Source organism: Hyposmocoma kahamanoa, unplaced genomic scaffold (assembly GCF_003589595.1).
Source record: "Hyposmocoma kahamanoa isolate Upper Pololo Valley unplaced genomic scaffold, ASM358959v1 169, whole genome shotgun sequence".
NCBI classification, from domain to species: Eukaryota; Metazoa; Arthropoda; class Insecta; order Lepidoptera; family Cosmopterigidae; genus Hyposmocoma; species Hyposmocoma kahamanoa.
In genome coordinates this window covers 1,168,264-1,181,237 of record NW_020653611.1, presented here as the reverse complement: position 1 = coordinate 1,181,237, position 12,974 = coordinate 1,168,264, and the positions used below count along the sequence as shown (strand labels likewise).

Genomic DNA, 12,974 nt, shown 5'->3' with positions numbered 1-12,974 from the left:
GAGTGGTTTAAAAACAAAAGTTAGTTTTACATTGATCCGGCCGGGGATCGAACCCGGGATCTCAGAGATTGTGACACCATAAAAACTGGTGTGCAAGCCACTCAACTTGCAGACAATATGCTTTGTTGTGCACAGGTCTCCTTCAAGGAGAGCCTTAATGCCATTAGTCACTACGCGTGCTTAACGTTTATTCAAGTCGTCAACTTCCAATTGTGTAGCAACCATTCTTCTACTAGACTACCACCGCTCTATAAACTTTTACTCACTCTCCAAATGTATTAAGCAAAATCCTAATCTTGTTTCTCAATTTGTTACAGATGAAACAGCGGCGGGAATGTGTCGTCAGCCCATACAAAAAGCATAAAACAAATGAAATGAATACGTGGCTTTAAAACGACAACATGGACACCTTGGCTTTGGTGACGTCACTGGTGGGGCTGTTTTGCTTAATCCCAGGTAATAACTGATCAAGTTCATTAAGTACTGGTTATTTTTGAACATTTTTGTTTAAATTTGGAACACTAATATTGATATAAGTATTAATTTAAAATACGCCAGTGTAGCTCTTGCTTATGTTTGTTATTTTATTTTATGAGACCAAGAGTCGGGATGAACAAGTCGCGCACCAGGTAATAAGTGACACGCCTGTCCATAACAGTTGCAGTACCACTCAGTGCTTTACATCAGAAAGATCTAAGGGGCACTGCCACTGCGCCTGTCACCCTGATACATTAGTTGTCAAGTCCCATGTGCCTGTAATTTCACCAGCACTCTTCAAAACCGGAACGCTATAATGCTCATGTTACTGCTTGGTGGCAGAAATAGGTATGATTACAGTACTTCCTTGGATGAACACTTTCACAAGAAGCTTTACTTCTTGTAGCACTTAAAGGGTGGTGATTTCATCATAGTATTTGTCTAGCCAGTGAGAGACATGTGAACGCATAGATTTTATATATGCATGTACATAAAACTGATACTACCGCCATCGTTTTAGCGTTCAATCTTCTTATTGTTCAAGACGTAATGTGAGCTCTACTGCGTTCGGGTTTAGAAGCTGCTGGTGAATTAACAGACACATGGGACTTGACAACTTATGAGTGACGAGCGCATTGGCATTGTTCCTCAAATCTTTGTGATTTAAAGCTCTGAGTGGCACTGCAACTGTATTGGATAGGCGTGTCGCTTACCACCAGGCTTACGATTTGTTCATCCCGTGTCTTGGTATCATAAAAAAAATACACTATAATGCGTGCCATTGTGCACCAGACGTACAGGAAAAGGAAGATCCGATCCGAAGGAGGTGATCCAATCCGGTCATTAGCATCTAATCCGGTCCGAAAAAATATTTCTTTACGTATTAATTAAATTTTTATTGAATTGATATTCAATTATTTTTTGTGAAATTACTCCACTAGTTTGTTATAATTATTAATACAAAGATCGAACACTTAGAAAAAATTCCTTCGATCCGGTCGGATTCGAACCGACGTCTTCTTGCATACCGTGCCAGACGCTATACCAACTAAGCCACGGAACGAACCAACGGACCTCACGAATTTTTCTATGTGCTTGCGTCGTGTCTTTGTACTTGGTCTTTCAACGACTTTTTAGTCGTAGCGCCATCTATGAGAAATCTATGACAGATTTATCACCCAGTTAGTACCTTTACAGCTACCAGTCCTGGCGACAGATGTCGCTATTTCTTTATGTGTAATAATCGCGTAAACCTAAGAACTCGTTAAATGTTAATGATTGTGACAGCATTTAAATTGTATAACAACCAATTTGTGATGAAAATATAAAGTAAAACAATAAATAATAATATACGTGGCTCAACTAGCTAATAGCTCAACACCCTCTGAGGGTTCGTCCCCCACACTATTCCGATATTTAGTGCCTTGCCGTACCATCTTAGATTTGTGGCACCACTTACCGAAGCCGAATATAAACGTGACATTTGAACAATATTGCTGGAATTTGTCAATCGCTGCTAAAAACACTGAGGGTGAGTTTAAGAAGCTTTATAACTCATGCGTTTGTATTTTATTTATTTATTAATGTTGTATTTTATACTGAAATACGATAGCTTGGTATTTGAGAGGTTTAGTTTCGAGGTTACGTATATTTTTTTGTCAATATGCTCGTTACTAAACTAATAGTATTTTTTCGCCGAGTGGCCTAAGTTATAGGTACGAGATTTTAATACGTAGTTATGTAACGATTGCTTTTTCTAAGAATAAATTAATTAACGAAACGGAACCATAACCAACAAACGCATTTTTTTTTTATAAATTTTAACCCATTTATTAGTGTAAGCAAAGGTTCCGCCATCCTCTTTATGTATTTAGACGAAAACCAAAAAAGCTACAAAACAAAAAACCAAAGAGATAGAATAGAACTGGCCAAGTACCGTATATATTTTTTTAATTAAGATTTATGGCCCGTTTGCAAGATTTTTAGGCCAATTTAACCAATCAGGAGACAGCATAGCGTTTGAGTATCGTAATGTTTGAGTATGAGTATATTAATTGATATTTTAATTAGCAAAAATACGACGTTCTTTTTTTGAAACTCTGTGTACAGAACTTTAATTAAGTTTTTTAACTCCGTGGTGAGTACCATACACAATAGAATTTTGATCCAGAACTAAAAAGAGCGCCTATATGATATGCTTTATGAAAATTAAAACAAACGCGAATTAACATTAACAAGTTTTATTACGCACTAAAATAGTGTTATTTCTAAATAATTTCTGCTTACTCCTCATTTATCTTTTTTTTTTTATAATATCAAGTAATGGAACGGACAAGGCATGGGTTTGGTGGTAAGCTACACGCCTGTCCATAACAGTTGCAGTGCCACTCAGAGCTTATAATCGCAAAGATCTGCGTGACACTGCCACTGCCCTCGTCACTCTGAGACATAAGTTGACAAATCCCATGTGCCTGTAATTTCACCAGCACCCTTACCCTTCTAAGCCGAAACGCAGTAATACTAAAATTACTGCTTGGCGGAAGAAATCGATAAGGTGGCAATACTTCCCTGTAAATATATTCACGTGAAACCAAATACTGTCATAATCCAAAATTGTCGAATTGCGAAAACACAAATTGCAAATTCCAAAAAAGGCTGAATGGATCTTATTCCGAATAATGTGATTATTTTTATTTGTACACTTAATTATCCATCTATAAACGAGAATATGTCGTCGGTATATTGTACAAATGTACATGTAAACGGTAGCATGTTTTAATAACGCCCACACTCATAGCCCCGCACTACAGAAACCCTATGTCGGGAGTGCCATGGACACACATAAAGACAATCATAAATTATACCCAAACTCACAAGAGAAACAAATGTAGGTCATATAAATTTTCTTCCGGCCCGGGAATCGAACCCGGGATCTCTGCGTGGTAAACCAGTAACCGTTCCGCCACAGAGGCAGTTAAAAAGTTTTAGGTTTTAACAACTGTTTTAAAATATTTATTTACTGTTTTAAAATTCAATTTTGATTTTAATTAAGTTGAAGTTTTAAAATTGAAATTGAAACAGGACGTAAATATTTTAAAACAGTTGTGAAAACTTAAAATATGCTCCACTGAAAAAAATTTTTAAATGTCGCTTACGGCTTTTTTACAAAAAGCTGACGCTGTCTCTCATATATATTAAAAAAAATATTATTTTTAATATATATGAGAGACAGCACCAATAGTCTTCTTGAGGTGGTAGCAGAGAGAATGGACACCCCAATCGTTAACTATTGGATGTCCATCCTTGTTCATGAAAATGAGCACTTTCATTCTTGTAACACAGTTCTAAGTACCTAGTAACACCATATGGACATAACTATACCTACTGTCTGAAATAAAAAATATGTCATTTCATTTCAATAATTATATTGGTTTAATTATTTTTAAATTTAAAATCCTGTTTCCTCAGTTTGAACTGCGATATACCCACAGTCTTTTCAAGTTCCGTTCCTCCATCACACATAGCGAGTAACCGCTAGAGATATAAACTCTTATTTATCTAGTAGCGGATAGAAACTTGAAGGAATAGATTTGCATAGAAGTGGAACCAGTGTCCGTAATAGATTGACTTTTTTTATCCCTAAGCCCTTACTAGGAACTGGAACAGTAATGTGTTTTTCATACCATATTATTCTAGACGCGGATTAAATTAACATTCTTTATTTTAGGTCGTGTTTATTTCGTTCCGAGATCGTAAATATATTTTATTATCCTGTTCATTCACGTTATATTTATAGTTTTTTTTTATGATATCAAGTGACGGGACGAGCAAATCGTACACGCCTAAGGGTAAGCGACACGCCTGTCCATAACAGTTGCAGTAGGTTTAAATCGTAAAGATCTGAGGGAAACTGCCACGGCGACAGTCGCTGTGAGACATAACGATGCCTCACTTTCTCAAATTCGTATCTTATAAAGAGTGATTCAGGAAATGGTAAAACTTTCTATTATTTTAAATTTTGGATGCGTTACATTAAGAATATCATTCAGAAATCAATCTGCAAGATTTGTACATACTATCCATTTTTTGCGTGTCAGTAACTTTGTGCTTTAAGATACGAGTTTGAGAAAGAAGGTGACGATAAGTTGAAAAGTAAAATAAGTAATTTCACCAGCTCCCATCTATACCTAAACAGTAATGCTTACATTACTTGTGACACGTGAAAAAGATTTCGTCCAGGGAAGTAATGCCACCTGTGTGTGTGGGTTACTTACTGTAGTCCGAAATGACGTTTTCCAGAAATAACGTCTGTTCGAAGTTTCATAACCTCGATAGTAATTTTGAGAGAAAAATGTTTTTTCTCTAAAACCTAACTTAACCTAACCTAACCGAACCTAATCGTGTCTTAGCGATAAACATCCAACATATCCTGAAAGAAGAACGGTTTCGTTATAATTCGGTTTTCGGTGTAATGAAAATTCGAACAAACGTTACTTCGGATAAAAAGTTCGAGTTTGTGATAGGTTACCGTGAGCATGACTGCGTTCCGGTTTTGAAGGGTAAGGTTGTTGATGGAATTACTGGCACATGGGACTTACAGCTTAAGTCTCTGGGTGACAGGCGCAGTGGCACTGGAATAGCTATGGATATATGAGTCGCTTGCCACCATGCGCACGACTTGATCCTCCCGTCACTTTATCATTACCTGTCTGCTTCTGTGTTTTCGAGCACATACAACCTGAATGCCTAAAGTGCATTTGAATAGGCAACTTCTGGACGAGCTTGTTGCATTGCAGACGCCATCTTTCCACTCATTTGCTACCATTTATCCATCACTTGGTATTTTATAAAAAATGTACTAAAAGCATTTTTGACATTTATGATACCTTATGGCTTTAAAACCAACGGTATGATATTGGTGTGACTAAATACATTTATTTGGTTAGTAACAATAATATATATACTCGCATTTCACACTTTCCACACATGTAGATTAGCCCCCTCAAAACACAAAAAGTTACTTAATATACCATAAAGTTTAGTAAAAAACATTGACTGCTGTAAAAAACTGATGTCTTCTAACAAACAGCGTGAAATGGCTCTCTAGAGACTCGTACAAAAGAACCCGTATCTTATTGGTTGAACTCATTAGGATAACAAAATACACATGCGTAAACTCCTACGCATGTTGCGCGCGTATTTTACAATCAAGGGAATCAGTAAAAACGTCCCAAAGAACTCCATCTGCGTTTTGTATCAGAAGTTTTACTTATAGTTCTTTCTTTTTTTTTTATGTAAAACAAATGAACGTTTGGCCACAAACGAAGTTTACTCGAATCTTGAATAGCCTTAATATGTAGCTTTTGCGTCAGGAAAGATGAAGCAAAGTGATTAGTGCAACTGAAGGAGCTTTTCCACCGGCGAAGTGAGACGAGGATAGTTTGTATGGAAAAATTTCAATTCTCTCCTAGCGTATTGTCGGTAGAAATAAACTGGATTGAAGAGAATGGGCGAGGCGAGAATTGAAATATTTGTTGATGTAATATTGAACCGTATTGCTGCCTACTTAGAGTATTATACAAACACGATTTCTCGCGCGAGCTCGCAAGCACCCGCACGATGTCGCGCTAGCTCACGATGGCTATCTGAAGTTTAAAAAAAAGAAGACTTTGTCTGGTTCTTCTTTAGTTAACATATTAAATAATAATAATTTACGGGACATGTTAGAGCGAGCCCGCGGCTATTTTTAATAGAAATAGGTTGGCGAGATTTCAATTCCCGTCTAACCTCGCCAGTAGAAAATCACCTTAAATGTTTATCAATAACATTAGGATAGAGTGTAGCTACATATTTATTGTAGACCGAAAGAGAAACGACGAGGGTGGAAGTGAATTGCAAACTTTCATATCTCTTTATTTATTTAATTGAATATATATATATATATATATATGGATATCATTGATGACCTTGGTGGCCTAATGGTTTGCACTGTAGGCGGTTCCGGGTTCAATTCCCGGTAGGACAAATTTGGTAAATTAAATTTTTTAATTGTTTATTTAGAGCAGTGCCCCGGAGTGAATTCCGTTGCTCTGGTGCAGTCGGTTTCTTCACTTAGGTATCCACTATTTGTATATCACTTAGTACAATAAGTGGATACCAAAGTGAGGGCACCAACTGTAGGTACCTACTAAATATCTGCCTGTCTAGCTCGTTCCCAATAGGTACGGACTGTCACGTCTGTCAATGGGACTACGGTGCGGATACTCTTTGACAAAATTCAACACCAAAACAACAAACACACTATCACTATTGACAGGTTTTTATTTGGAACATGTAGTTGCTGCGAATGTACTGTCTTTAAATTGAAGTCGTTGGATCAAACCAAAATGCGTGTCATGCTCTTACCCGATGTTCGTCAGACTCAGTATGCGTTGTCACCGCGTATTTATTGTCTATGGCCGTATCAAAAGGCACCCCAGGCGGTTATCAAAGCGTAAAGAAGTTAAGCTAATGTTAAACGACGCCTATCTTTTGTGTCTAATGCGTGATGGATGCTGCATGAAATGCGGCGAAAAAAAAGTAATAATAAAAATAAACAGAGTCAATCGGTCGGGGTGGTTTACAATGGGCGGTTATAGGCCCTTATTGTATTCAATCGCAGGAATTGAAAAATGGTTCGTATCTTTGATCTTGTTAAAAAAAATTGTGACTTTTATTAAGCGTGTGGAACCCCTATAAACTTAGAGGCCATGATATAACGCCATATATTTCTTTGAATTGCAAGCGGAAGTCGAAAGTGAAAAAAATTGTGTATTTCAGAAATAGATTGCCGCATTATAAGTAAAGATTTCTATCTCAAACGGTGATCCTAAATATAAATGTCACTCTTGTCGGTACAATGTTATCGGGGTGATCAACAAACCTTTTTTGGCGGGTCTCAAAGGCACCATGATCAGATTGGCCTCAGTTCGCGAACTTATTATTTATTAATTTATTATCCTTTTTATTTATTCAGTCGCGTCTCTGTTCGGCGACACTTCGAATGATTATTTAGATTTACCATGAATTGATGGGAAATAATAGGTTAGTGATATGCAATTGCAAAACGCATTGTAATTGCTGTGTGTTTTGCAATTGTACGTCACTAACTACAATTAATTAATTGTATTGTATTGACAGTATTGATGACATAGTATTCTGTGCCTCAGAAATACTGAATTAACGATAAACACATGTTGGTGACAGGCAATTGTAAAACTAGTGAAAATGTTATCAATCTTGACAGTCGTCGCCACAATTCATTTATATTGTATACGCTTCCATATTAAAATTTTAATACCGAAAAAAAAACTTTATACTAAAGGTTAAGGACTATACCTACAGTTTCTGATAATGATATCTGTGGGTACTTGGGTAACAAAAAGCCATGATAGTGAAAGACCTATATAACTCTTTCAGATTGTCTAGATCTATGGTAACTAATAAATATGTAAATGATAAATAATATCGTAAATGATAAAAGTATACAAATGTTTATTTACCTAGAGTTTCTTACTCATTCTTCCCAGGGAAATCTTTAGTAGCAGCATAACTCCTTGTGAAAGAGTTCGCCCAGGGGAAGTACTTAACTTTACCTGTCTTTGCCGCCAAGCAGTAGTATGAGCATTACGGCGTTCCGGTTTTTAATTTGCTGGTGAAATTACAGGCACATGAGACTTGTCAACCTACGTCTCAGGGTGACAGGCGAAGAGGCAGTGTCCCACAGATCTTTGTTGTTTTAAAGCTCTGAGTGGCACTGCAACTGTTATAGACTGGCGTGTTGTTTACCATCAGACGCACGACTAGTACGTCCCGTCACTTGGTGCTATTTAAAAAAAAAATCTGACATGGTAACGTTTAATCAATTTGACAATTTCAAGTGTAATTTGTTTACATATGAAATAAAGATTATTTTTGAGTTCAAGTTTAAAAGCTATAGTATCAAAATTGTTGTCGTCAAAAGCTTATATGCTACTCTAAGATAACATAGTCTTAATGGGATATAATTATCAAATGAATTGAGACAAATTGAGTTCTTTTTTCTTAAAACCTTTTTTCGTAAACTTTGTTTTTTTATAATGTGAAATTACAGGCACTTGGGCTTGTCAACTTAAGTCCCAGGGCGACGAGGGCAGAGGCCGTACCACTATTTATGATTTAAAGCTCTGAGTGGCACTGGAACTGTAATGGACTGGCGTGTACCTTATCACCAGGTGCACGATTTTTCACGTCTCTGGGTATAAAAAAAACAATTGCAGTGTCACTTAAAGTTTTAAAAGGGAAAGATCTGAGCGGTACTGTCACCCTGAGACATATATTGACAAGCCATGTTCATGTGCTGGCTGAAACAGGTATGGATAAATAGGCAATGGAGTGGAATTCCCTGTCTGTACACTTAAGAACTTGAGTATGTCAAACGTGACTATAAACCTCTCAAAGATTTTAGTGTCTTACTCTATGTTTATCTAAAAGAATTTGTTATGAATATGAAATAAAACAAAAATGGATAATGCTTTTATATTTTTGTTTTACCTTTTTAGCGACACCCTGTATATGCATTAATGGTACTCGTAGCAATCAAAACATGACTACGAACTGCATGAATAGGTTGGTGGCATCGCTATTTTGGGACTGCACATAAAAACTGATAGTCCAGTATCCAATGGAGAATTTAGCGCGGCCACATGGTCCGTTAATTTATTGTCATCTGTTCTAAATTACTGTTTTTGTGGAACGCGACTGAAATTCCTGTTATTTATGTTTGTTTATAAATGTTATCAGTTCTGTTAATGGTCTTAGGAAGTTTTTAAGAATAATAAATTAGCGATAACGAATTAATTTATTGGTATTCAATTCAGATGGTTTTTAAAAGCTCTATTTTTAAATCTTGTATTATTATTTATCTATTTTAGATTCTTGCTTCTTTCATGTTCTAGAAGATAAGTTTAATAGCAGTAGAGCTCCCTGTGAAAAAGTAATATCCTTATTAGTAATGTCTTATGTCTCAGGGTGACGGGCGCAGTGGAAGTGCAACGTAGATCTACTGCAACTGTTATGAACGGGCGTGTAGCTTACCATCAGGAGCACGACTTGTTCGTTCCGTCACTTGATATTATAAAAAAAGATAAATTTCGAATTTTTTAATGGGAGAGTATTTATTCCCCGGCAGTGACACGGTCGGCCGGAGTCAGGAACTCAGGTTCGAGAACCGGCGAACAATACGTGCCGTATCGAGCAAGATCGCCTTCTGCATTCGTGCTGCAAGCGACACGTCACAAAAATCCAATCGCCTCAAGCTGCTAGCGAGGCTGGCTGGAATTAACCCGTTGGTGGACAAAACAATTGAAATTATTTTAATGGAGACCATTTTTTTTTTAGGTTACTATTTGAAATGACTTTTGATCATATTAAACACTTCCTTAATAATAATAATATAAAGGCATAAGTGACAACCCTATGTAAAGAAAATCAGTTTAAAAGATCCAATGTGTTTTTTTTTCATTTCTCGCGCTTTTTTTTCGCGAAGCGAGGAAAGAAAAAGTCATGCACCTGACGGTAAACTACACGCCTGTCCATAACAGTTGTGCAGTGCCATAAGTTGAGAAGTCCCGTGTGCCTGTAATTTCACCAGCACCCTTACCTTTGAAAACCCAGAAGGCAGTAATGCTAACATTACTGTGCGGGTAAAACCCAATGGATTTCTGGACATAGGGCTGTCTCTTATGTCCTTACATGGCCTTTAAAATTTTGAAATTCATTCACACCTTAAATTTAAATTTTTATCACTGTTACTGTAAAATGATCTTGTTTCCGAAACGGATAATATTGTATTGGGAAATAGTATTATATTCATATATTTATATAGTGTCTGTTGTCACATCTGCCCACGCGCCGAATTGCTACAACAAAAAAACCAAAAAATAAAAGTCACAACTGTCGCCAACACGTTTCCGAGCACTTCCTCAGAGAAATGGCTACAATATCAGAAACAAACTTGCGTTGCTATCTAAAATACTCGCAATCTTACAAAAACAAACTCTACTTCAACGTGTTTACGAACGTACAACTCGATGACGACTTGTATAGGGGAATTTAAGGGTGGCAAAGTCCGTACGAATGTTTACTAAAGGCTGCCCCCATTTCTGGCAGGTACGGCGGACCCTATGAAAGATGACACTGTGTCAACAATTTGTCCCTGCATTAGGCGAACGCCTTACAACACAAACAGTGTAACTCACGAAATTCATATTAAGCTAATCCGTCCATCCGTCTCTGCTCGAGCTAATTCTTAGCACATGTGCGTTCTTCGTTTTTTGCATCGTTAACTTAAAGTGCTATTTCATTGGCTGTGACGTTCCACTGTCTGTTTGTTACAAGCAAGTATTACTTTGCACAAACTTTGAGAACAAAGAAAGGTTTTTCAATTAATGCGCTCTACCCGTTATGATGTTTGGAGCCGAGACGTAGACACTCACGTAGACGTAGTCCGCCAGTTAACCCGGCGCCAATGACGTGAAAATAATTACGCCGACATTGGTCATCAATAATTTTTTGTTAAATTAAAGTAGTTGTCTAAATTTTAACAATACATATTAAGCAAGGGTTCTCAAGACACGTACTGAAAGAAAAATAATAACAATAAATTGTATAAATAAATATTTAATTAACGTTCTCAAACATGCAAAACCAACATTGAAAACACAAATTTGAGATTTCTTTTATTTTTAGTAAAGTGTTCTGAATAATAATAGGAATTAATAGTCTTATATACTAAAAGAAAGGTCACTCAAAGATATTATTCGAAATTAGTCTTCTACGTCCTCAATCAGAGGCCTTACAACTGCTGCAACTATTACAGTACCTTACCGTATGATCCGGGTATATAGGTAGTATGTGTAAATCTAGCGTGCATTACATGTATGAGATGTTTTTTTATCCTCAAACTCAAACTCAAACTCAAAATAATCTTTATTTCATAGGTAAGCATTATTACACTTGAAATCGTCACAATGGTTAAACTCTACCGCTCATTCGTAAGGCAGATTCCCCTGAGAAGAATGAGCAAGAAACTCTAGGGGTTGCTCTTTGTAAATAACATTTACAATATTTTTTTATTTGAAACATCAGATTGAGACTACCTCCATGAGCTAAACGGGTTACTACCACGGATTTTTGTCATCCAAGTACGCAGAAGTTGTATAATAACCTTTAGTATAAAGTTTTTGTTTCACTATAGTTTTAAACCTCGAGAAAGGCAAATTTTGTATATCAACCGGAATCTTGTTATAGAAGCGTATACATTGCCCCTTAAATGATTTTTTGACTTTGTGAAGACGACTATCAAGAAAAGCTAGTTTATTTCTATTCCTCGTATTAATGTTATGTCTGTCACTATTTTTCATAAATAAATTACTATTCCTTTTAACATAAATTACATTTTCATAAATGTACTGTGAGGCTAGTGTAAGAATGTTAATTGCCTTAAACTTATCTCTCAAAGATACTTTGGGGCCCAGATTGTAAATTGCCCTAACTGCACGTTTCTGCAGGACAAAGATTCTATTGATATCGGCGGCATTACCCCAAAGCAAAATGCCGTATGTCATTAGACTGTGAAAGTAACTGAAGTAAACCAATCTAGCGGTTTCGACGTCTGAAAGTTTCCTTATTTTTTTAATCGCGTACACTGCAGAGCCGAGCCGTTTTGATAACTTACTTATATGGGGACCCCATTGCAATTTAGCATCTAACGTTATACCTAGAAATACAACTGTATCCACAATATTCAATTTTTCATTTCTAACTACAATGTTTGTAACCGTCTCTCTAACATTGGGTAATGTAAATTTCACACAATTTGTTTTTTTCTCATTAAGAAGTAGGTTATTAACAGCAAACCAATCAATTACTTTAGAACGGACATACTTGACATCTCTCGCGAGTGCCAGAAGTCGGAAGGTATGTATTGCTCAAATTTGCATCGTCCTTTGAATACCACCAGCATCTCATCAATGGTGCAGTTTTCGCCCGCAGGATACATTTTTAGCATTGTTCAACAAATGCTTTGGAAAGTTCACGTATTGGTGGATCATATTGACCCGTTTTGTCTTAACGCACGTATTACTTGGCTGCACAGATGGCGTCGCACTTAATACACCAGCGAGTCGGGTAGAGGAGGGTTGTATCTCCAGCTGCTCAAACGTTGAAATCGTACAATCGGCGTAAAACAAAAATATGCCCGTTGTAAATCGTCTCGGGTCTATATGACCCAACGTCATTGGCGCCGGGTCAGATGAATGAGGTTGACCGACGGGAAACCAAGGTCATCGACATAGCTGATAGAAAAAGCAAACTGAAGTAGCAGCGGACTGGCCATGTATGTCATAGAACCGATGAACAATTCTTGAGTGAATGTAATGTTCGGGGTTTCGGCGAGAGGTTCACAACCAACAGACAGC

General features: G+C 36.9%; 1 protein-coding gene across 1 annotated transcript in view; it reads left to right on the top strand.

Moving 5' to 3' along the window:
• The first annotated feature begins 401 nt into the window (after positions 1-401).
• Positions 402-12,974, top strand: part of LOC113225644 (roundabout homolog 2-like) — a 28,136-nt gene continuing 15,563 nt past the window's right edge. The window contains exon 1 of the mRNA XM_026458012.1: positions 402-456. Coding sequence (XP_026313797.1) covers positions 402-456 — 55 coding nt within the window. The remainder of the gene's footprint in view (positions 457-12,974) is intronic.